Source organism: Eleutherodactylus coqui, chromosome 7 (assembly GCF_035609145.1).
Source record: "Eleutherodactylus coqui strain aEleCoq1 chromosome 7, aEleCoq1.hap1, whole genome shotgun sequence".
Classification (NCBI taxonomy): domain Eukaryota; kingdom Metazoa; phylum Chordata; class Amphibia; order Anura; family Eleutherodactylidae; genus Eleutherodactylus; species Eleutherodactylus coqui.
Window position 1 is genome coordinate 596,192 of NC_089843.1, and position 26,204 is coordinate 622,395.

Consider the following 26,204-nt stretch of genomic DNA (forward strand, 5'->3'; position numbering starts at 1 on the left):
TGCAATGGGAGGGGTGGAACTTGGCTCCGCCCCATCCCACCCCTCCCATTGCAGACAGTGGCGAGGGGCAGAGAGAGGTCGGAAGCTCAGTGCACTGTTCCTGGCCCGGCCTCCTCCCCCTGCAGAGAGAGACAGCGTATATCGGCCGGGCATGAAAACCCGGCCCATATACGCACGTCGGTATAAGCCCTTAGATAAACTATGTGAGGGTGTTGGGTTACAGATCAGGGACATCCTCTCTTACTACATGTACACACGTGATACAATCAGCCTACAATCTCTTCCATATTGGCTCTGAAGACTTTTATTACATTTCCAGAAATGACATTACATGGTTAATCCATGATCCGAATCCCCACACAGGGGGCTCATTCATATCTTCAGTCCTACAGCACGATGACCTTTATTGTGAACTATTACCTTACATTATGGAATCACTCCATGTGTACAGACGCAGAGATTGCCTTCTATTACTAACACAGCACATTACTGTTAGGAGAGAGTCTGCTCAGCAATAGTGATTGGGTCTTACTGGACAAAGTGGTGTAGGCTCTCAATCCTGGAAGGAAGAACCTGTCCTACAATGAATTAGGAATGACCTTATCTCCCAGGGTCCTCTTCTCCACCAACCCGGAGGACACTGCTGAATACAAAAGGACCTTCAGAGAAGGTATTTTATAGCATCCAGTGTAGTAGAGAACTGGAAAAGCACCCAAATACTTCAGATTGCTGCTGGCTGACAGCCTTCCCTCCTGACTCTCCCATGTGGAGTGGTTGAAAGTTTGTGAACTTTGTGATCTTTCCATATTTCTGCTTACATTTGACCTCAAACTACACATTTGACTTTCACACAAGTCGTAAAAATATATAAAGAAAACCAAATCAAACAGATGATGAAATCTGAGATTTGTGACTCCTTTATTTATTGAGGAAAATGATCTAATATTACATATTGGTGAAAGAAAGTGAACCCTTGGGATTGGCAGATAATTTGAAGGCATTTTCAATCACTAGGATGACAATCAGTTGTGAACGGGCAACCAGTTTTATGTATAGAACAAGGATCTATCAGAGTCTAATCTCACAACACGTTTGTGAAAGTGTGTCCTGGCACAAACAAAGGAGATTTCTGGAGGCCCTCAGAAGAGTTGTTGATGTTCATCATGCTGGAAAAAGTTCCAAAAACATCTCTAAGAGTTTACACAACCAAACCACAGTCAGACAGATTGTGTACAAATAGTGGAGATTCAAGACCATTATAGCCCTCCCCAGGAGTCTCCAACCGACAGAGATCATGCAAGGCATATAATACTCCGCGAGATCAGAGAGGGACCCAAGGTAACCTCTGCGCATCTAAAAGCCTTTCTCACAGTAGTCCACCATCAGGAGAGCATTGAACAACGATATTGTGCATGGCAGGACTGCAAGGAGAAAACTCCTGTTCTCCAAAAAGAACATTGTTGCCCATCTGCAGTTTGCTAAAGATCATCTAGCCAAACCAGAAGGCTATGTTTCGTGGACAGATACGATCCAAATAGAGCTGTATTAATTTTCGCCTATTATTAGGCAATAACTCACAGGTTAGGACTAAAAAGTAACTTTTATTTGTGTATAGTTAAAATGGTTATTACCAGGACGCACTACATACAACTAAATAGAAAAAGGTAATAGGGAGGTGACTTCACTTAGTTGGGCCCACAATATGGAGTTTTGCCACACAAAATTGTTTGGTGCTTTCTGGGTCCAAAAAGAACACAATTCACTAAATCGATAAATTGATGACAATCAGAGGGAAAATGTTCTGCCTTAAATGATGTCATCCGCGGTGACATCTATTCGGGAATTGTTCCTCTGATCGCGTCATCAATGGCAATATTTATTCAAAGGAGTGTGCGCAATGTGGGGGATACATTTGTGTTCACGTATATCCCTCTCTATTTCGCAACAGATGACAGACTGACTTTTTTGCTCATCTAATCATTTCATCAATAAATACCACATGAGACTTTGGGGGTTTTTTTGTGTCTTTTTCACCATATATCAAGATTATGGGATACACTCAATCCTGTATTTATGTCACTTCGGCCACTTATCTCAATACAGTCACTAGTAGTTCACCCGCTCTCTATGTTTTTCATGTTTTTATACATAAGTTTGGAATTAAGGTTCCCAAACAATTCCTTTGTTCAATATCACTGGCCGATCTGATTTGCATTCTATATGGCCTGATTATATTGCCCAATGCAAATACCCTATGCATTTCAAGCATTGCTACTCTTAGTCATGGCCATTCCTAAGAGGGGTAATGCTTGAAACGCGTAGGTTCTGTTGTGTGCAGTCACTACCTTTGTCATTTTTATGGATTAACAATAAAGTTGAACTTTTAAGGAATTGTTGGGATTTTTTTTCTCATTTTTTGGAACTCGAAGGGTCCATTGGAGCATCCCTGTGCACCCCTCCAAGCAACATTCAGGTTGAGAGCAAGATTTGCAAGATTGGGCGAGCTGACCTTTTTTCAGTTTTTTAAAGTCAAATTCCTGACCCTAATCCTACAGAAATGCGGAAGGATCTGAAGCAAGCAGGTCATGGGAGGAAGCCGACCAACGCACAGGTGAAGGTGAAGATTTCTTGTATGGAGGAACTGGATAAAACTCTTCCAAGCGGAAATGTAGAACTAATCAACAATTATTGGCAAGGTTTAGGTGCAGTTATCACTGTCCAAAGGGGCCACACCAGATACTGAAAGCAAAGGTTCACATACTTTTGCCACTCATAGATGTGATATTAGTTCAGTTTCGTCAATAAATAAATTACAAAGTCTATGATTTGTGACTTATTTGTTTGATTTGCTTCTATTCCTCTACTTTTAGGACCTGTGTGAAAATCCAATGTAGTTTCTGGTTAAATAGGAGCATAAATGTGAAAAATTCGAAAGGTTTCACAAACTTTCAAGCACTACTATAAATGCATGATCTACTGAGTGTGGAGAGAGGATTAGGCTACGGACAGTAGTCTTCTACAGGAAGGTTATAATCCACCATATCTGATCCTTCTCTTCCCTGACCTCTAATATCGGACAGTTACATATTGGACCCTCATCCAACGTCCACGAGTATCTGATCAGAAATCTATTTTGAGAATTCTAAAATGTTGCATCTGCTCACAATAGGAGATTCACAAATAGAGATTAAATAGTGCTATTGTTCAACTCTTCATAAGGGTAAACATCTTTCAGACCCTTCACTCCCAAATGGGATCTGAACCTTGTTTTAAAGTCCTTAACATAAATACCCTCTGACCCGTTGAAACCAGAAGCTTAGAACATTTTTCTTTTCTAGGGAAGTATTATCTCTATTACTAGAATGCATTTCAATCTGTAGAAAACTTGTTTAGAAATGCTGTAGCTTTTTATTTATGAGTCCTTCCCTGGGAGCAGCCATATTGGAGGCACACGTTCTGCCGCTGTTGTCCGAGTAGACCGGTGTTTCCCAAACTTCAGTCCTCACGATTACCCTAACAGGTCATGATTTGAAGACAGCCTATAGAGAGAACACATGTGGCAATGTCTGAGGTACAGAATCATAGAATTGGAAGAGACCTCCACGGTCATCAGGTCCAACCCCCTACTCAATGCAGGATTCACTAAATCATCCCAGACAGATGTCTGTCCAGCCTCTGAAGGCTTCCATTGAAGGAGAACTCACCACCTCCTGTGGCAAGCTGTTGCACTCATTGATCCCCTCAGTGTTTAATATCTAATCCGTGTCTCTACCCTTTCAGTTTCATCTTATTGCTTCAAGTCTATGAGAATAGAGCTAATCCATCTGCACTGTGACCGCCCTTCAGATATTTGTCTTTTCTAAATTTGGGTTCCCAGAACACAGTATTCCAAATGAGTTATGATCAAGGAAAAGTGGAGAATAATTACCTTACGTGATCTAGACTCTATGCTTCTCTTAATACATCCCAGAATTGTGTGTGCCTTTTTTGCTCCTGAATCACACTGTTGACTCATTTTCAGTCTGTGATCTATTAGTATACCCAAATTAGTCACCACCTACTGTACAGGTTCTTCTATGTCTTTTTGAATCCTCCCCTCTCTTCTCCAGTGTTGGCTATCCTTCCTAGCTTTGTGTCGTTGGCAAACTTGACCAGTTTCCCCTCAATTCCCTCCTCTAGATCATTTGTAAAAATGTTGAACACAACTGGGCCTAGGACAGAGACTTGTGGTCCCCACTTGAGACATTCTTTCAATTGCATGTGACGCCATTTGTGACCACTCTTTGAGTTGTGAATGTACCTAACAGTTTGATTCGTCGATCCCAGATTTGGCCATTTTTTCAATAAGTATGGTATGAGATACTTTGTCAAATGCTTTACTAAAGTCAAGATATACTATATCCACCGCATTTCCCTGATCAGCCCAGTTGCGGATTCCGTCATAAAAGGAAATTAGCTTCGTCTGGCATGACTTGTTTGTTACAAACCCATGCTGGCTCTGGTTAATTACTCCATTCTCATCCAAGTACTAGCATATATGCTGTTTAATAATTTGTTTACAGTTCTTTCCCGGTGTAGAAGTCAGACTCACAGACCTGTAGTTTCCTGGGTCCACCTTCTCTTTTGTGAAGATAGGGGCAACATTTGGCATCCAATCTTCTAGGACTTCTCCTGTTATCCAGGAATTGTCACAGATTTCGGCGAGTGGTTCAGCAATTACCTCCGCTGCTTCCTTTAGTATCCTAGGACGTAATTCATCTGGACCTTGAGACTTGGATTCATGTAAGGTAGCTAAGTGTTCCCTCACCATCTCTCTGCTTACAGATAGCATGCATTCCTTTATTCCCCAATAACACAGGGAAGATTAATTGATGTTACATTTACTTTCTGAAAGAAAACTGATACAAAATAGGAATTTAAAAGTTCTTCCTTCTCAACATCATTCTTAACCAATTCACCATTATCATCTTGTAAGCATCCAATAGCATCTTTGACTTTTCTTTCGCTTTTGACCTCCAAAATCCTTTTTTATTGCTTTTGGCCTCTGTAGCAAGCCTCAATTCATTATTAGCTTTAGCTTTTCTGACACTTGCCCTACAGTTTCCTTTTTAGCATGTGTACACGTTCTGTGTTCATCCATCCTGGTCTCTTTAAATGCTTCCCATTCTCCCTTCTTTTAGGGATTGTTAATGATTGTACTTTGAGAATCTCATTTTGCAATATTTCCCAACCTCCTTCGACAAACAATAATTACATCACCTATACAGAGGAAAACCTGAAAAGATGATCTCTTGGGGGGCATGTGAACTGGGGTATAGGAAACACTGGTGAAGAAAGTGAAACAGAGTGTGTACTTTATGGCTGCAGGAATGAATGGAAGTCAGTAGGATGAGAGAATAGCATAATCATGTCAATGAAAATGTCTTCACTCCTGTGTGAATTCTTTTATGTGTAACAAGATTTGATTTATTTGTAAAACATTTCCCACATTCTGAACACGAATACGGCTTCTCCCCTGTGTGACTTCTTTCATGAGCTCCAAGATGAGATTTACTTGTAAAACATTTCCCACATTCTGAACATGAATATGGCCTCTCTCCAGTGTGAATTCTCTCATGTATAACAAGACTTGGTCTATCTATAAAACATTTCCCACATTCTGAACATGAATATGGCTTCTCTCCTGTGTGACGTTTCTTATGTTTATCAAGATTTGATTTATCCTTAAAACATTTCCCACATTCTGAACAGGAATACGGTTTCTCCCCTGTGTGAATTCTCCGATGTCTAACAAGACTTGATTTATTTGTAAAACATCTCCCACATTCTGAACAAGAATACGGCTTCTCTCCTGTGTGAATTCTTTTATGCTCATTCAGTTTGGCTTTAGTAAAAAAATATTTCCCACATTCTGAACATGAATATGGCTTTTCACCAGTGTGAATTCTTCTGTGTGTATAAAGACCTGAGCTTTTAGTAAACTGTTTTTCACATTCACCACACTGAAATCTTTTGCTCCCTTTCTGAACCGCACCTGTGGTAACAATCAGTGATTGGTCAAAAGGTTCCTCATAGTTGGAAAGATTATATAACGCATCTGTATGGTGTAGTCCTGGATGTACATTAAGGGTAATGAGGTTTTCTCCTGAGGTGTGCTGCACGATCTCTTCATCTTCTACTTTATAGTTTATCGATAACATGAATTTTCCCTCTGAGGTCTCGCTGGGATTCTCTGTTAGGATTAAAAATGAATTTTTTATTTCAAATTATAAAAAGTAGAGAAATGTATAACATTCCTATTAGACTGGAAACACACATGGAGTTTTGGTGCAGCTTTTAATAGGTTTTTTTTGTCAAATACAGAAGTAGATTCAGCAAGAAGAAGAGCAATAAGTCATTTCTCATTCCGTCTGAATTCACTCCAGACTTCTAAAAATGAATTAAAAATGGCCTCAAAAACTGCAAGTGTGATTCCATCTTGTAAAGCTTTACAGTTGTGGTCAACGTTAGAGGCACCCCTGATTGTTTAGGATAAAATGCCAATATCTTCTGCAATTAGTGGCTATGTACTGACTTTGTATCATTAGACATGCACCAAAAAACTGTCCTTGCTAACTTACATGCAGTTATTTCTAAAAAGAAATACAAAATAAATTAAGTATATCACACGGACAGGATTATCGGCACCTTTGCAAATACTTGGCTACAAAAACACTTGGAAGCTTTAATCCATCTGTGAGCTTCTTGCCCGTTGGCTGCTAGGTTCTGCCACAGAATATTTGCTGGCTTCTTTTCTCAAAAGCAGGTTTCAGCTCTCTCCAAAGATTTTCCATTGCATTGAGGACTCATTGCTGCCACTTGTCCCCTTTTTCCTTCTTAAAGGGAACCGGTCATTACTTCTTACCATAAAAAACAAAGTACAGCACTAAAATTATTAACCCCTTAACGCTATAGGATGTACAGTTACATCCTGCAGCATCGGGGTATGTAAGAAGGGAGATCATGGGGCAATCTCCCTCCATACAACGGGGTGCTGGCTGTTTCTTACCACTGACACCCGTTGGCAACAGCTCTGATAAGCCACGCGGCTCATTGGAGCTGTTAACCCCTTAAATGTAGCTGTTGAATCTAACAGCGGCATTTAAATCCCCCGGACGATTTACGTCATAGCAGAATGCCTATCAAGCCATGCTCTTGGGGTGGCTTGATAGAATGCCTGCCCGATCGCAGTATGATGTCATCTTTTTTTTGGAGTGTAAGGTATGATAAGCAACTAAAAGTGTCCATGACTGTGACTAAGAATTGGCGTTTTGTACACTACCGTTCAAAAGTTTGGGGTCACATTGAAATGTCCTTATTTTTGAAGGAAAAGCACTGTACTTTTCAATGAAGATAACTTTAAACTAGTCCTAACTTTAAACAAATGCACTCTATACATTGCTAATGTGGTAAATGACTATTCTAGCTGCAAATGCCTGTTTTTTTGTGCAAAATCTACAAAGGTGAATAGAGGCCCATTTCCAGCAACTATCACTCCAGTGTTCTAATAGTACAATGTGTTTGCTCATTGGCTCAGAAGGCTAGTTGATGATTAGAAAACCCTTGTGCAATCATGTTCACACATCTGAAAACAGTCTAGCTCGTTACAGAAGCTACAAAACTGACCTTCCTGTGAGCAGATTGAGTTTCTGGAGCATCACATTTGTGGGGTCAATTAAACGCTCAAAATGGCCAGAAAAAGAGAACTGTCATCTGAAACTCGACAGTCTATTCTTGTTCTTAGAAATGAAGGCTATTCCATGCGAGAAATTGCTAAGAAATTGAAGATTTCCTACAACGGTGTGTACTACTCCCTTCAGAGGACAGCACAAACAGGCTCTAACCAGAGTAGAAAAAGAAGTGGGAGGCCGCGTTGCACAACTAAGCAAGAAGATAAGCACATTAGAGTCTCTAGTTTGAGAAACAGACGCCTCACAGGTACCCAACTGGCATCTTCATTAAATAGTACCTGCAAAACACCAGTGTCAACATCTACAGTGAAGAGGCGGCTGCGGGATTTTGGGCTTCAGGGCAGAGTGGCAAAGAAAAAGCCATATCTGAGACTGGCCAATAAAAGAAAAAGATTAAGATGGGCAAAAGAACACAGACATTGGACAGAGGAAGACTGGAAAAAAGTGTTGTGGACGGATGAATCCAAGTTTGAGGTGTTTGGATCCCAAAGAAGAACGTTTGTGAGACGCAGAACAAATGAAAAGATGCTGGAAGAATGCCTGACGCCATCTGTTAAGCATGGTGGAGGTAATGTGATGGTCTGGGGTTGCTTTGGTGCTGGTAAGGTGGGAGATTTGTACAGGGTAAAAGGGATTCTGAATAAGGAAGGCTATCACTCCATTTTGCAACGCCATGCCATACCCAGTGGACAGCGCTTGATTGGAACCAATTTCATCCTACAACAGGACAATGACCCTAAACACACCTCCAAATTGTGCAAGAACTATTTACAGCAGAAGCAGGCAGCTGGTATTCTATGGGTAATGGAGTGGCCAGCGCAGTCACCAGATCTGAACCCCATTGAGCTGTTGTGGGAGCAGCTTGACCGTATGGTACGCCAGAAGTGCCCATCCAACCAATCCAACTTGTGGGAGATGCTTCTAGAAGCGTGGGGTGCAATTTCACAAGCTTACCTCAACAAATTAACAGCTAGAATGTCAAAGGTGTGCAATGCTGGAATTGCTGCAAAAGGAGGATTCTTTGACGAAAGCAAAGTTTGATGTAAAAACAATGTTATTTCAGATACAAATCATTATTTCTAACCTTGTCAATGTCTTGGCTCTATTGTCTATTCATTTCACAACGCATGGTGGTGAATAAGTGTGACTTTTCATGGAAAACACAAAATTGTTTGGGTGACCCCAAACTTTTGAACGGTAGTGTATGTGTCTACTTGCAGTCTGCACCCCACTGATGTTTGCTCATAAGTACCGCTCGGGGCATTATTACTGCTGGGGGACCGATGGGGGGGGGGCATTATTACTGCTAGGGGTGGGGGGGGTGCATTATTACTGCTGAGGGGACCGCTGGGGAAGAAGGAGGGGCATTATTACTGCTGGGGGGGGAATTATTACTGCTAGGGGACCGGTAGGGGTGGGGGCGTGCATCATTACTGCTGGGGGGACCACTGGGGAAGGGGGGAGGGGGCATTATTACTGCTGGGGGACCGCTGGGGGGGGGGGATTATTATTGCTGGGGGACTGCTGGGGTGGTGTCACTATTATTACTGCTGGGGGGCCGCTGGGGGGTGTCACTATTATTACTGCTGGGGGGCCGCTCTGGGGCATGTCACTAATATTACTGCTGGGGGGGCCGTTCTGGGGGTGTCACTAATATTACTGCTCGGGGCCGCTGTGTGTGTGGGGGGGCACTATTATCGCAGGGACAGGGATATGTTTACATGTGGCGGAAAAGGGCAGGGCTGTTTCAAAATAGACAGGGTGCAGATTTTGACTGCTTTTTGGATGCGGAAATGCTGCAGAATCTTCCACTGTAATCTCCGCTGAGGACAATCTGCAGTATTTCCGCATCCAAAAAAACTGTTAAAATCTGCACACTGTCTATTTTGAAGCGGCCCTGTCCTTTTTAGAACGACGGAGGTAAAATCATACGATGTGATAACCCCCGCCCCCTGAAGTGTTGGCACTCTGCGGTAAATAAGTGGGTTTTGGGTTGCAGTTTGGGCACTGGGTCTCTAAAAGGTTCCATCACTGGCCTATGACCTCCGGATGAACGGCACAATGAATTGATGCTGTTCAGAAGGCTAAAGGAAGACTCTAGATGGGAGTCTCTAATGTGTCAGTTGTAGATATATACACGAAATAGATATGATAGATGCATATAGTATTTTTCTATCCATCCACAGACATGGGAGCAACTTTACGAGTCCTGTTTAATTTACACAGAAGTTCACTTACCTTTTCTTTCTGAACTATGGAGGATAAACGATACAACTGTGTGTTTTAGTTACATTGTATTTCTTTATAACTGGACAACACTTTAATAGTAATTAATGCAGAAATCCAGGAAGTTGACAATAGTTCACTTACTTTTTATGCAACTGTACGTCTGTTCTTACCTTGTGAAGTGAGGGGCTGGTGGTCCTCAACTATGGCATTCTCATACACATCCCACTGTCCTTCTAAATACTCCCACTCCTCCATGGAGAAATAGACGGCCACATCCTGACACCTTATAGGAACCTGACAACACAATATCCAGTCATCAGCCAGAGCCCCCCGGTATAATGTCCCCCCACATTCCCTGCAGTTACCTCTCCTGTCAGCAGCTCCGTCATCTTGTTGGTGAGTTCTAGGATCTTCTGGATCAGGGAGTGAGGGGGAGGCTCTGTGATGGAGCCCCACCCTCCTGACTCCTGGAGATGGATGATGGGAGTCACAGCCGCTGTCTTCACTACTGTGTACTCCTGTGGATGAAGAAAAACACACAGAGGAAATCCTTCCTGACTCAAAATCTGGCTAAGAACAAACAGCCGATCACCGATCTCCAGAAATTCAATAGCGATAACGGGATTATTATTACACTGATATACATATTGTCTGCATAACCACCACTGACTTCTATAGAAGTTATAGAAACAATGTAACTGCTGAGCTTAGTGGTTTTGGTCATCTTAGCCACCTTGTAATCAGCGGTGTTCCTGAGAGAGACATACAGCTCCGTCTGCACTCTTAGTGAATTCACAATCAACAACTGCATAGTCTCGCTGCTCTTCCAAGAGATTCCCCATCTATTTTTGGCGTAGGAAACTTTCATTTTGACACAGAGGATGCCCCATTGTCACTGTCTAATTTCTAATCTGTGTCTCCTCCCTTTCAGTTTCATCCCATTGCTTCTAGTCTTTCCTTGTACAGATGAGAATAGGGCTGATCCCTCTGCACTGTGACAGCCCTTCAGATATTTGTAGACAGCTATTAAGTCTCCTCTCAGCCTTCTCTTCTGCTAAACATTCCCAGATCCTTTAACCGTTCCTCATAGGACATGATTTGCAGACCGCTCACCATCTTGGTGACTCTTCTCTGAACTCGCTCCAGTTTGTCTATGTCTTGTATAAAGTGGGGTGCCCAGAACTGGACACAGTATTCCAGATGAGATCTGACTAAGGAAGAGTAGAGGGGATAATGACCTCACGTGATCTAGACTCTATGCTTCTCTTAATACATCCCAGAATTGTGTTTGCCTTTTTGGCTGCTGCATCACATTGTTGACTCATGTCCAGTCTGTGATCTATTAGTATACCCGTCTTTTTCACATGTGCTGCTGCTTAGCCCAATTCCGCTCATTCTGTATGTGTTTTCTTCCTTTTTCTTGCCCAGATGTAGGACTTTGCATTTCTTGTTAAATACCATTCCATTAGCCGCCACCTAATTTTCAAGATTCTCCAGATTTTTTTGAATCTTCTCTCCTCTTTTGTGTTAGTCATTCCCACTAGCTTTGTGTTATCAGCATATTTGATCAGGTTCCCATCAATCTCCTTATCTAGATCATTTATAAACATGTTGACAAACACTGGGTCTAGGACAGAGCCTTGTTGTACCCTATTTGAGACATTCTTCCACGTGGATGTGCAGCCATTTATGACCACTCTTTGAGTACGATCACTCAGCCAGTTGTGAATCCACCTAACAGTTGCCTTGTCAATCCCAGATTTGGTCATTTTTTAAATAAAGAATGGTATGAGATATTTTGTCAAATGCTTTACTAAAGTCAAGATTTACTATAACTACTGCATTTCCTTGACCAACCCAGTCTGTGATTCTGTCATAGAGGGAAATCAGATTAGTCTGACATGACTTGTTTGTTACAAACCCATGCTGGCTCTGCTTAATTACTCCATTCTCATCCAAGTACTTGCATACATGCTGTTTAATAATGTGTTCAAAGATCTTTCCCAGTATAGAAGTCAGGCTCACAGGCCTGTAGTTTCCTGGATCCATCTTCTTCCCTTTTTTGAAGATGGAAATAACATTTGACCTTTTCCAATCTTCTGAGACTTCTGTTCTCCAGGAATTTTTAAAGATTATGGCGAGTGGTTCAGCAATTACTTCTGCATCTTTCTTCAGTAGCCTAAGATGTAATTTAAGTGTTTCCTTGTATTCTTACCCAAACAGTTTCTACAGAACTCCCAGCTCTGAAGCTTGAATCTCTGTGGAGATGAATGTTTTCCTAATATACAACACAACACCTCCTCCCCTTTTATTAGGTCTGTTTCTTAGAAATACAGTGTATCCTTCAAGCCTTGCAGTCCAATCTTCTGTATCTCGTTCTCTTCTCCTTTGAACCCCTTCCCTCCTGCACTTCCTCTGGTTCTCTTCCCCTTTGAACCCCTACCCTCCTGCACTTCCTCTGGTTCTCTTCACCTTTGAACCCCTTCCTTCTTGCACCTCTTTTGGCCCTCTTCCCTTTTGATCCTCTCCATCACCTCATACAGTCATCTCTCCCTATGATCCCCTTTCTCATCTCCGCTGGTTCTCCTCTGGTTCTATTCCCCTTTAATCTCCTTCCTCACCAAATCTCCTCTGATGTTCTTCCCTTTTGATCCCCTGCCCTATGGCACCTCATCTGGTCCTCTTCCCTTTTGAGCCCCTCCCCTCCTGAACCTCCTCTGGCCCTCTTTCCTTTTGATCCTCTTCTCTTTCTCACCTCCTCCAGTCATCTTCCCCTTTGGTCTTTTATTTCCCACACCTTCTCTAGTTCACCCTCAGCATTTGACCTTATAATGAAAGAATAAATCTCCAGGCTCCTCTCTTCTCCCCCTATTCCATCGCACCTTGTCCAGTCTCTCTACCCGACTCTCATTGGTCCCCTCACTACAATATTTTTCCTTTCCTTCTGATATATTCCCATCCTCTTAAACATGCTGTCAGATCACAATTACTGAACAAAAATCTCTTGAGCTGTCCTGTCTGTAATATCCGCGTCATCTCCAAACTCCTGAACACCTGGTCAACTCTTGCCTAATAATCTCTCTGGGAGTTCGGTTCTTGACTTCTTAGTCTGTTTTTGCACTCTAGTAAGAGCGGTTTTTTGCAGAATGTTAAGTGTTAAACGATCTCCTGCCAGCTAAATTTAATGGCGACTATGTTACACTGATTCTTCTGGCATTTGACACTGTATATCACTAACTCCACCACAGTAAGCTCCACTCAATACACCCGAGAGATTCTGATCTGCCAGGTTTTCCTTCTCCCTCTCTGACCGGTCGTTGTGCATCATTTGCCGGCTCTACTACTACTCCCCTCCCCATCGCTATTCAGGTTCCTCAGTCCATTCCTCTGTCCTCTCCTTCTTACACAGCCCATATTAAACAAGCTATAATTAAATTTGACTTTTAGTACCATCTCTACACTGACAAGACCCAAATATGCAGTCCTTCCCATGACATCATACTAGTGGTTGTCTGTCTGCTGTCCTAAACATGTCCTTCTTCTGTTTCCACCATCTATTAACCAACCTAAATCCGATATCTCAACATTTGTACCACCATAACTCCTTGCAGCACGCCCGCTATCCTGGTGTCATGTGACTCCGACCTTTCCTTTACTCCCTATATTCAGTCTGCACCTCAAAAACATCTCCAGACTCTGACCTTTAGTTACTGTTAAGACATCAAATACTCTTAATTGTTACCCTGATCTATTCTCGTCTTGACTGATGCAATTCGCTACCGATAGGTTTATCCCTCATTAAACTCTCCCCTCTGCATTCCATCCGGAATGCCATAGCCAAACTCATCTTTCTGCCTGCTGTACTGATGCCTCCGCCCCGGGGGCAAGCACTGCACCAATGCCTCCGCCCCGGGGGCAAGCACTGCACCGATGCCTCCGCCCCGGGGGCAAGCACTGCACTGATGCCTCCGCCCTGGGGGCAAGCACTGCACTGATGCCTCCGCCCTGGGGGCAAGCACTGCACCGATGCCTCCGCCCCGGGGGCAAGCACTGCACTGATGCCTCCGCCCCGGGGGCAAGCACTGCACCAATGCCTCCGCCCCGGGGGCAAGCATTGCATCCGTTGCCAGTCCACTATACAATTCAATTTAAACTCAACATTCTCATCCATAAAGCTTTCTACAGCTGTTGGAGGACTCTTTTATGCTTCCTCTTCCTAACTGGTGGGTGGAGGATTATCTCATGGTCGGTAGGCTTCAAAGTGGGCGATGGTAAAAAAAAAAAGGTCATATATAGGTTAAATCACCTCTCCAGTAAGCAGGTAGATGATCTCCAAGGTGACATCTAATATCCTTCTGGTGGTCATCCTTGGGGGGTCATTCAGAAGATGGATGATGGAGGTTGTAGTACTGAAGGGGTCTTTGAGAAGAGAAGATCATTAGTAACATTGAGAACCTTCCTGACTGAGAAGCCCCTTCTTAGAGCCGTCACCACATGGATTATAGGTAGACTCCAACATGGACACGAATTCCCCCCCCCAACCCAGCCCATAATATACAGTACAGTTTTAAAAACTTAGGTAGGTGTGGAAATAATGTTGCAAAGTAAGAATTGTTTTCAAAAAGAGAAGATATATTATGGCTGAATGTTTGGGTCATTGTCCTACTGCAGAATAAAGCCAATGTCATTAAGAACTATCTTTGGCATTGGAAAGAACAAGGAGTCCCGGAAGTGCTGATGTGGCCCCCACTGATCTCACATCATCCAGTCTGTCTGGGATTACTTGAAGAGACAGAAGGATTGGAGCGAGCCGACATCTACAGAAGATCTGTGTCACGATTCACACACTTCTGCTACGACCAATTGTCAGGGACGGCAGTTTATGGACCAGACAGTCATCACTCAAGGACGTCAGCACCTGGGGCAGACCTGTAAGGTCGACTTAGTTCCAGCTCCCTGGATCCTGCCTTTGCACATGATGGAGCCTAAATGGCACCCTGCAAGGCCTGGCACACCCAACACACCATGCTGCCACCACTAACCATTTCAGGTAGGTCTGCCACCCCACACACAATCTCCCCACTTCGGAGTTATGGATCCTTAAAGTGTTCAAGGAAGACTAGTAAAGTTTAAATCTTTATTCTACAAAAGTGTTAGCAGTGCTTAGATAAAAACGTACAAAAGATGATTTACGTAAAAGAGAAGGAGCTCCAAGTACAAACAGTATAAAACAAAAGGGACAAAACACGAGAAAATACCAGTCTACGTTGTCATCAATAGTCCTGACCTGCGGGGAGCCACCGAACAGACTGCAGCTTAGGTGCCACTCCTCACCTCTTAGGGATGGGACCCACTTGGTTTACAAAGCCTTTGCCGGATGACACCCCTGCCGGCCTTCTTCTGACATTATCAAGGGCAGGTTCAGTATATGCGTGGGTCATGTGGATAGAACCCAGATTTAGCATTTCAAGAGGTGCTCCAATAGGGAAAATATGGCCACCATGTTTAATATCAGGAATTCACTCGTGTGTGGATACCAAACATGGTCGGCGACAGGTCATCGGCGATGCATATAGGCAATTCTGTGGGTTCTGGAGATTGCACAGCGACGGGAGTAACTGCACCCAGTCCGCAGTATCCTTGCTGTTCTGAAAAGGTACCTGCTGTCGGACTGGGGCCTTCAGGTAAATAGGGTGGGGGGATCATTAACATCCCCTTGTCACTGGATAACTTCATTACTTCTTGGGACAAATATACATCAAAGACCTCTGCTCGGAATGATATGGAGGAGTCCAACCCAGCTTTCCCATAGTCCAGAGCGGTGGCAGGTCAACACAGAAAGCTGGGTGACAATTTACCAAAATCTGTGCTTAGTTCTCCAAGATGTCTGGAAAAACTTCACTGACTATTTCCTTCAAAAACTGTGTGCAAGTGTGCCGAGAAAACTGATGAAGGAGAAGGGCGCCACACAAGTACATTTCTCTTTTCTTCAGTCATTTTGCATTTTATTAATTGACAAAAAAATCAAATATTAACCCTTCTATTTCTGAAAGCATTCTTACTACAATGTCTGCTGGATGTTGGTGCCAATCTGGGGGGCTGCTCACCTAGAAGTGAAGGGAGATAAATGGGCACATTGTGTGACCTTCCCTCTATTTATTCTCCCCCTGTAGGTAAGGTGACTCTGATTCTCCGTTTGAAGCATGAAAAGGGAATTTCCACCAGAAAGCAGTAAAATGAAGACATTTCCCCATAAAAGCCTGTCACATGGCTGTACTAGTGGGCACACCAGAAGGCCTGTGGGGGCGCACTACACAGTATACACACCTGTGTTATAGAACTACACGCACACTTATAGTGTATACTGTGTGTATATAGAACTATATATATAATACGAGGGTGTAGATAATTTAACATCAAAAGGAGAAAAGCAGAGTCTCAAAAACACTTTATTTTATTCTTCTTTAATTACAAAAAAAATCCATAAAATGATAAAATGATGGGTGCGGAGCGATTCCAGGCCGATGCGCAGATCCTAGGGTGGCCCTCATTTCTCAACTTTCTAAAAGTTTAGCTCCCGCCCTTCTGTCTCGCTCCAACTAACAAAAAAAACAAAATTCTGTGCAAAATTTTAGCTCAGCTTCGACAACACCTCAACTGCGAGCGCCCCTCATCGATCCTCAGCGCCCCTCATCGATCCTCAGCGCCCCTCATCGATCCTCAGCGCCCCTCATCGATCCTCAGCGCCCCTCATCGATCCTCATCGCCCCTCATCGATCCTCAGCGCCCCTCATCGATCCTCAGCGCCCCTCATCGAGCCTCAGCGCCCCTCATCGAGCCTCAGCGCCCCTCATCGACCACGAAGTCTTAACATTTTTGCCCCAAAATTAATTTTTTCAGATACAATGGTTTTGTTATTTTGTTTATAATGACTTGTCAGCACTCGTAATGGAAATTAATGCAAGTTTTCATTCATTTAATCAGCACTGCTACTGCTAAGTTAAGCCCGTGCTACAATTGATTTAACCCCTTTGTGACAAAGCCTGTTTGCGCCTTAGTGACGGAGCCAAATTTTGGAAATCTGCCATGTGTCATTTAACATGAATAACTCCGTAAAGGTTCTGCAGATCCCAGTGATTCTGACATTGTTTTTTTGCCACATGTTGTACTTCATTTAGGTGGTAAAAATAGACCAATACAATTTGTGTATAATTATTAAGTGCTAAAATTGGGAACATTTTGAAAAAAGAGATTGTTATTTTTTCACATTTTCTTTTCTATTTTTTTTTCAGAAAATTCCAGTAGAAAAGACAGGCGGTTCTTCTACCGAACAGAGAGAGAGAGTCCTGGAGAAGGCCAGCAGAGAAGCCCAAACTACTGAGGAGACTCCATTATACAGGAGGAGGGCTCGTTAGGGACATCCTCACATCATCCAGAAGGGGACTCCTTTCTAATCAGAAACCAAACACTTGGAGATCCACAGAAGATTTCACTAACTCAGTTCCAGCTTTAATAGGTTCTTCTCCAGGTGGCTCCTATTATTGATATCCGTCACCCCCTAGACAGAGCCAGACAGGTCCAGTCCCAGTACCCAATGTGGGAGTCGGATTCTCTGTGGATCAAGCTTCAGTGCCCACTGAGGGGCAGCACTCTCTGCAGATGAAGCCTTTTGTGACTCATTCTCTGATTCTGCACTGTCCATTAATGGGGAATCATTCACTTTAGATGAAGCCTCCATCTCTGTGGCTGGAGGCTTCTTATCCACAGGAAGAGCATCATTCATCATTCTTTCACATTCTCAACTGTAATTTCTCAAAAATGTGTAAACATACTGTATGAATGTCTGATAAGATATATTTCCATCTGTTTACTTTATTCTGGAAGCACATTTGAAAAACTTTCATTTTTTTAACCATTTAGGAGACGTAACAAATTTAACATTGATTATTAGCATTTTGACAAACACTTTGTTTTCCTACACAAGCCCAGATTGCTCATAGGAGTCAGAATGATAGATCCCCCCACAAATGCCTCTATTTTATAAACTACACCCCTAATGTACTCACTGAGGGGGGCAGGAGGATTTCCAGGAGTTAATGCAATTTAGTGGAGAAAAAATAAAATTTTATATTTTTGCAAATATGTCATTTTAAAAAGACATTTTCTTTCTATAGCGCACATGAAAATGAGGATTTACACCCCAAAATGGATCCCCCTGTTTCTCCTGTGTTCAGAAACATACCCATTGTGGCCCTAATCTTATGTCCGTTTGCACAACGGGGCCCAAACTGAAAGGTGCAGCCAGTGTCTTTCAGAACAGACATTTTACTTGAAGGTGATTTAGGCCCCATTGCCCACTTGTAGAGCTCTTATGCGGCCAAAACACTGGAGAACCCCCTTAAATGAACGCATTCTGAAAACTAGACCCCTTAACGCATTCATCTAGGGGTGTACTGCATATTTTGACCCCACAGTTTTTGAATGAATCTAAGCAAAGCAGAAGGGAAAAATTATGTTTTTCATTTTTCTGGCAATTGTGTCATTTTAAAACATTTTTTTGTACAGCACACATAAAAATAAAGACTTTTACCCCAAAATGGATCCCCGTTTGTTCTGTGTTCAGAAACATACCCGTCGTGGTCCTAATCTTATGCCCGTATGCACAGAGGGCCCAAATCGCAAAGGAACATTGACTTTCGTCTTTTTTTTTAACCTTTACGTGATCGCCATTATCCATTGGATAACGGCGATCACGTGACCGGGGACCGCTTACTGCGGCCATCGGTTACTGCTCCAGATTTTCAGCTACCTTTAGTAGCCAGGAGCAGGGAGATTTTAAATTTCCCAGGCTGTCCCCAGCTTTTGTGCTTGCGTCTGCTATTTTCACGATGGGCTGGGGAAAGGTCTGTGGCTAAAGATCCTATCGGGGGACATCAATGGAGGCCTTAGGTACTTTCACCTTTTCTCATGGATTGCATACGTGACAGGAGGTGACACTTTAACTTTTTTGTACTTTTACCATATTGCCGTTATCCATTAGATAATGGTAATCACGTGACCAAGAGCCGCTTACCGCGGACCCCTGTGAAATCTCCACGCACTCAGCTACATTTGCTAGCCGGGGGTAGGGAAAGATACGGATTACTTACCAGTAGTCCTTTTTCCAGGAGTCATCACGACAGCCCCATTTACCATGGAGGTTGCCCTCTGACCTCGGTAGGGACAGGAAGAGCCCTTAAAGCACCTCCCTTTCTACCATGCTTCAGTGACTTTCAAATTATTACAGTGGACAATGTTTACTGAACCAAATTTTACCTTTATTCGGTCATATTTACAATGAAAAGAACATAATTATTCTAAAAGGGAGGGAACTATGGGCCGCCGTGAGCACTCCCGGAAAAGGGACTACTGGTAAGTAATCCGTATCTTTCCAGGTCGTCATCCCGACGGCCCCATTACAATGGAGTAATCCCAAATTATAGGCGACTTTAGGATGGGACTACTGCCTGGAGGACTTTCCGTCCATATCCCAGGTCTTTGTCCAACTGGACGTTAACCCTATAGTGTTTTATAAAGGTGTGTAGACTAGATCAGGTGGCTGCTTTGCAAATTTGCTCAGCAGACGCCTGGCCTTTCTCTGCCAATGAGGAGGAGAGAGACCGTGTAGAGTGGGCTCTGATTTTCCCCAGAGGATCGAGACCCCTGGCTTTGTACGCCTCCTGGATGGCAGTCTTGATCCACCATGCAATAGTGCCTTTAGATGCCATCTTTCCTTTGTCTGGCCCCTGAAATTGGACAAAGAGGTTGTTATTCTTTCAGAAAGAGTGGGTAGCCTCTAAATACCATAGAACGGCCCTTCTGACATCTAAGCTGTGGAACTCTCGTTCTCTATCATTATGGGGGATTTGGCAAAAAGAGGGCAGAGTAATTGTCTGCTCTATGGAATTTGGACACTACTTTCGGCAGAAAGGTTGGGTCTAATTTAAACATAATTCTATTGTCTTGTATTAGCATATGTGGTTCGACACAACATAACGCTTGTAGTTCTCCTCCTCTCCGGGCGGAAATTATGGCGACTAAAAGAGCAACTTTTAGCGTGAGTAGTCTTAGGGGGAGTTGGAAGAGGGGTTCAAAGGGGAGTTGGCAGAAACTATTTAGGACTAGGTTTAGGTCCCAAGTAGGTAAAGTTTCCCTAATAAAGGGCTGAAGCCTGTCTGCCCCTTTGAGGTACCTACGAACCCAGCAGTGTTCCGCCAAGGGAAAGTCTAGGTATGATCCTAATGCCGCTGTCTGAACCCTAAGAGTTCTTGGGCTAAGGCCTTTCTCTAGGCCTGCCTGCAGGAATTCCAGGATTGTGGGTATGTCAATCTCTGGAATTTTGCCTGGAACTAGTTTACAGAAGTCTGAGAACTTTATTCATATCCTGTTGTGGATGGCTGTAGTTACAGGTTTACGACTTTTGGTCAAGGTATTAATTACTTTGTGGGAAAGCCCCTTCCCTCGAAGTAGTACGCCTTCAGCATCCAGGCCGCTAGTTTTAGTTTTCCGACCCCAAAGTATGTTAGCGGGCCCTGGAGAAGGAGATCTTCCGTGGCCGGTAGTAGAAGTGGACCCCGGATCGTTAAAGCCTTTAGTAGGGGATACCAGGGTCTCTTGTCCCACATGGGAGCGACTAAGATTACTGATGCCCGGCTGGCCTGAATCTTTCTGAGGGTGTGCGGGATCAGTGAGAAGGGAGGAAATGCATAAGCTATGTCCATGTCTCAGCTTTGAGACAGGGCATCTACTTCCCACGGGTTGTCTCTTGGGTTGAGCGAATAAAAGTCCCAGCACTTTGTATTTTTCCTCGTGGCGAACAGATCTACCTGCGGTTCTCCCCACTGGCATGTTAGTTGGTGGAAGACTTGCTGGTTCAGACCCCATTCTCGCGGAAGGACGCTCTGTCTGCTTAGGAAGTCAGCAACAACGTTTGTGGACCCTTTTAGATGAATCGCTGAAAGGGACAGCATGGTGGATTCCGGCCAGCGAAGCATCTTTGCCGTCAGTTGTTGGAAGTGTGGGTGTCGCATTTCCCCTGGTGACGAAGGAACGAGAGACCTGTCATGTTATCGGTTAAGATTTTTAAGTGGGGTTCTGCCGCACGAAGGGTCTCCCAAATTGCTCTTAATTCTCTATAATTAGACAAGCGTGTTGCTACTTGGGAGTCCCAGGTTCCCTGTAGGGTTAGGTCGGCTACTTGCGCTCCCCATCCTGTTTTGCTGGCATCTGTTGTGACAGATATGGCGGGTTCCCGTGACCAGGAGGTACCCTTACTCAGGTTCCTCTGCGTGGTCCACCAGCGTAGGGATTCTTTAACTTGGACGGACAGGCTCACCTTCTTGTCTAGGGAGGTCTGCCGTTTGTCCCACCTGGCAAGGATGAACCTTTGTAGCTGTCGGGTATGGGCTTGTGCCCATGGAATTATCTGTATGCAGGCTGTCAGAATACCAAGCACTTTCATTGCTTCTCTGATAGATACCATAGTAGCCCGGCACAGAGAGGTTACTGTTTGAATAAGGTCTTCCCTCCTGGATAGTGGAAGCCGAGATTCCTGGATGTGGGAGTCTAGTAGTATGCCCAGGTATACCTTCCGAGTACCTGGGGTGAAATCGGACTTCTGTTCATTAATTATCCACCCTAAATCATTCAGGGTAGATAGGACTACGGACAGGTCTGTGCGTATGGCCTCTGTTGTTCTTGACACCAACAAGAAGTCATCCAAATATGGAAAAATGAGAATCTGGTTTCGCCTGAAATAAGCTACCATCTCTATTACTATCTTTGTGAAGACTTGGGGGGCAGTCGAGATCCCAAAGGGTAGAGCCGTAAACTGATAGTGATGGATTCCGTCATCGTCCCGCAGGGCGAACCTCAGGTATTTGTGGTAAACTGCGGCTATTAGGACGTGATAATATGCGTCTTTGAGATCTACAGTGCACATTACACTATCTGGGTCTATTAGTGATACGATAGACCTCACGGTTTTCATCTTAAATTTCTTGTAGGAAATGAATTTATTTAGGGCCTTCAGATTGAAGATGGTTCTGATAGAGCTGTTCGTTTTTTTAATCAGAAAAAGGGGGGAATAAAATGCCTCACCCCTCTCGCGATAGGGAACCTGCGCAATGACCCCTAGGTCCTTAAGTTCTTGGATGCCCTTTAGCAAGTTCCCCCCTGCGGGGACCCGATGCAGGTTATGAGGAATCTCCTAAGAGGTAAAGAGTGAAATTCAATTCGGTACCCGGCAGCAATTATCTGAAGTACCCAGGGATTAGATGTTATCCCCTGCCACTGGCTCAGGTAACGTGCTAGTCTACCCCCTGTTGAATCAGAAGTGGGTTGAGCTTCCTTACCCCGACCTCCTTTGGGGTACGACCATCTTCCAGTCTTCCCTTTCCCCTTGATTACAGGAGGTGGCTGCCGTGTCCTCCTTGGAAAGGATGGTTTCCTGTAGGGCTTTCTGTCTGGCAGGGTCTTGCTCTTGTCTCCGACCTTTTCGAGTATTTTGTCCAAGACGTGCCCAAACATGTATTCCCCTTGGAACGGAATGGCGCAGAGTTTGTTCTTGGATGTTACATCCGCTGCCCATGTTTTTAGCCATAACGCCCTTCTCGCGGTGTTGCTGAGGACTCCAGTTTTTGTGCCGTATCTAACGGTCTCTGCCGATGCGTCAGCTAGAAAGCTGGTGGCCATTTTTAGAAGGGGGGGGGACAGCTGGCTAACTCTTCCCTGGGAGCCCGGTCTTTGATGGATGTTTCCAGCCTGTTTAGCCATAAGACCATGGACCTGGCTACGGATGTTGCAGCCACGTTGGCTTAGACGGTAAAAGACGTCGTTTCCCAGGCCTTCCTCATCAGACCGTCGATTTTCTTATCCATTGGGTCCGAGAGTTGCGATGCGTCCTCAAAGGGTAGGAGGGTTTTTTGGCCACCTTCGCAATTTGTATATCAACCTTTCGGGTTTCTCTATATAGGCGGACGTCTTCGGGAGCAAATGCGAGCCGGTTCCTGATCTCTCTCGAGACCGATAGCCTCTTCTCAGGTTCCTGCCACTCGTCTGCAATAACTTGTTGCAGGGTCTGGTTGACCGGAAACATGGTCTTCCATCTTGACCGGAGGCCCCCAAACATCTGGTCCTGGATTGTCCTGGGCGGGTGATCCTCTTCTATTTGCATTGTTTCTCTCACTGCCTTGATGAGGTGCCCAATGTCGTCAGAGGAGAAATAGTATTTTTTCTTGTCCTCAACCAATGATGGCGGATCTTCTAGTTCTCCCACTGATAGGAGTTCCAGGGATTCGCCGGAGATAGAGCTCGCCGACTCTGTTTGTCTTGGCCTTTTAGGGACCCGTGAAGGAGGGATGCCATAGAGGCCTGCAATTCCTCTTTAATCATGCAGCGGATGTCGGTTTTAAATGCCGCCTTTCCTCCGCTAGGATCTTCCCCGTACACATAGGGGTTTTTTATAATTTTCCTCAAGCCTCTTACTGCAAAGGACACATTTTTGGGATTTTTTCCTGGGGTCTGTCTTAGCCTTCGGACTTTCTTTATCCATCTAACCCATACAAAAAAATGGGGGAGAGGAGAGAGAAAAAGGGGAACATATATGCATCCAATTTGGCATAAATGGCAAATTTGCATGTTCCATTTTTGGCATATAGCCTACTCACAGTTTGTAGAATCTCTGTTTCTCCCTCTCGTGCTGAGCTGTCGTGGGTAGATGCTTTTGGCACTTCTGGCAGTCAGCAGGATAACTTCTGCGGTGTAGAGCCTGCTTTTAGGGAGAAACTTTAAAATTTGGCGCCATTTCCGGGTTTTTGCCGGTAGCCACGCCCCCTACGTTGCGCTTGTGACGTCACCACATCGGATGACGTCACCGTATGCGCGTCGAGGAACCTGGAAGCACGTTCCCCTGCCAGGAGGAACTATCCCATCGCGGCAGTGGCGGCCTCAAGATGCGATTCCGCACAAGAAGACCAGCGCTGCTGCGGCGGATTACGGCTTCCCGGCGGCGCAGGTCGGGGATGTAGGGACTGCTATGGTATGCGGCCCCGACCTCTACCCTCCAAGGGATCTTCGCACAGCGTGGCGGTGAGTACTTCTCTCCCTGGAGCTTGCTTCATCTGGCCACTGTAGAGACAGGAAGACATTGAAGCATGATGGAAAGGGAGGTGCTTTTAAGGATTCTTCCTGTCCCTACCGAGGTCAGAGGGCAACCTCTATTGTAATGGGGCCGTCGGGATGACGACCTGGAAATTTTAAATTACCCTTCTGCGCTTGAGTCCGCCATTTTGGCGAGGGGCGCGTGCGCAGAAGCCAGGGTAAAGTCTGCGGATAAATCCGGGGGCCTTAGGTACATAATTTCATCTACCCTCACAGATATGATCGGTTAAGGAAAATGAAACATAAAAAACTTTTTTTTTTCACTCTTTATTAAAATTTTTTACTTTACATGATCGTTGTTATCCATTGGATAATGCCGATCATGTGACGGGGAACCGCATAGAGCAGCTCCCGGCGACAGCTACATATCACAGCTGGGAGCAGGGTGATTTTAAATTTCCCGTGCCTCCCGGCCTTCTGCACGTATGTGCGATGTAACGACGTCTGGCGTGCATGCGCAGGCGCTGGTGTCAGGTCCTAGAAGACTAGAACGCCGCAGGACATTGCGGAGGATAGGAGTGAGAACGCTCAGCTGCCTCATGGATCCAAACCATAAGGGGAGCTGAAAGTCTATCCAATGGATGATGGCGTGACCCAGGAGGGGCTCCCCGCGGCCGCTCACTGACCGCTCCGCCAGCTGATTGTATGGAGCTGTCGAGTCCACAGGGCCTTTAATCCTCAGAGGGAGCATGTTTTTACGACCCTGGGTAATAAGGCCCACTAAACCAGGACGTAAAAAGGCAATGGGGCGGTCACTACGGCTAACACACAATTATGTTATGCGAGTTGCACAATAATGTTGGTTGCAGGACTTTTCCTGCGTTACAAGTAACGTCGCTATTAACGGCGGCTTTTCCCACGGTCCCCCGTATAACGCTGTGCACCATTGGTCCTATTTACACACAGGGAACATTATCGGACTTCCTAAATTATCAGGATGTTGATCCAGAAATCAGTCCGATTTTCCGACCATCTCTGGTACTTCGAGCCGCAGCTTCGGGAACCATCCTATCTGATGACAATGTTCCACCATCGGTTAAGGCAAATATGGCTCAAGTATTGCTGAAAGCAGACAGCTGAAGAAGAGGAAGAAGATGACCAAAAATGGTACATTCTGCACCAAAATGATTTTTTGGGAGTTTTCGTCTCGTGTAACTCCTGGCACAAAAACTTTCTTCCTGAGATTTTCTATCGGTACCGATATCCTCGACTAAAACCCTTCAACACGGAAGGAGGATCCTGGTTACAAAAGTGGAAGGGAAAAACTTGAGAAGAGGAAAGTCTCAAACTCAGATGGTTGCCGAGACCCAACTGCTACTGAATCCTCTGAGGGGACAGGAACGTCCGAAGGGTCACATTGTGTCTTCATTATATAGAAACATTCCTGGAAGCAAAAATGTGCTTCCTTATAGAAGTTCACAGAATTAGGAGAGCTGCAGCACGCGCCTTTTCAGCTTCGGTGGATTAGATGCGCGCCGCCAGGACGGGGTTCACATCCAAATGTCATTCCAGGAATAAGCAGCAACGCGGGAGAGCAGACTCTGGTGCAAGAGCTGGGGTGTCTCTATAGGCGCACATATCGCTACATATCGTTACAGATCGCTACACCGCGGGGAGCTGGGGTGTCTCTATAGGCGCACATATCGCTACATATCGTTACAGATCGCTACACCGCGGGGAGCTGGGGTGTCTCTATAGGCGCACATATCGTTACATATCGCTACACCGCGGGGAGCTGGGGTGTCTCTATAGGCGCACATATCGCTACATATCGTTACAGATCGCTACACCGCGGGGAGCTGGGGTGTCTCTATAGGCGACCTTAAAGCATCCGTGTGGTTGAGATACGGAAGAGTACGGCGCTTCTGAGCGGAATCAATCATTGTGCAATGCGCATGCTTCACGGCGTTTGAGGGCCGCCCAGCGGTCGTCTGACTGGGCCGGCGGATTGGGGGGTGGGGGAGCAGCAAAAGTCTAACTTTCGGAAAATGGCCTATAGCTAAAGGCCCCCCTGATAGACGCTGCTTTCTTGATCCCAGCTAGCAG

General features: G+C 44.7%; 1 protein-coding gene across 1 annotated transcript in view; it reads right to left on the minus strand.

Annotated features, from left to right (window-relative positions):
• Positions 1 to 297: 297 nt before the first annotated feature.
• The window catches only part of LOC136572300 (gastrula zinc finger protein XlCGF17.1-like), a 354,860-nt gene continuing 328,953 nt past the window's right edge, over positions 298 to 26,204 (minus strand). Inside the window, exons 2-5 of the mRNA XM_066572764.1 lie at positions 14,266 to 14,378; positions 10,325 to 10,477; positions 10,130 to 10,253; positions 298 to 6,232 (exon numbers count right to left, since the gene is read on the minus strand). Coding sequence (XP_066428861.1) covers positions 5,406 to 6,232; positions 10,130 to 10,253; positions 10,325 to 10,477; positions 14,266 to 14,325 — 1,164 coding nt within the window. The 5' untranslated portion in view covers positions 14,326 to 14,378 and the 3' untranslated portion in view covers positions 298 to 5,405. The remainder of the gene's footprint in view (positions 6,233 to 10,129; positions 10,254 to 10,324; positions 10,478 to 14,265; positions 14,379 to 26,204) is intronic.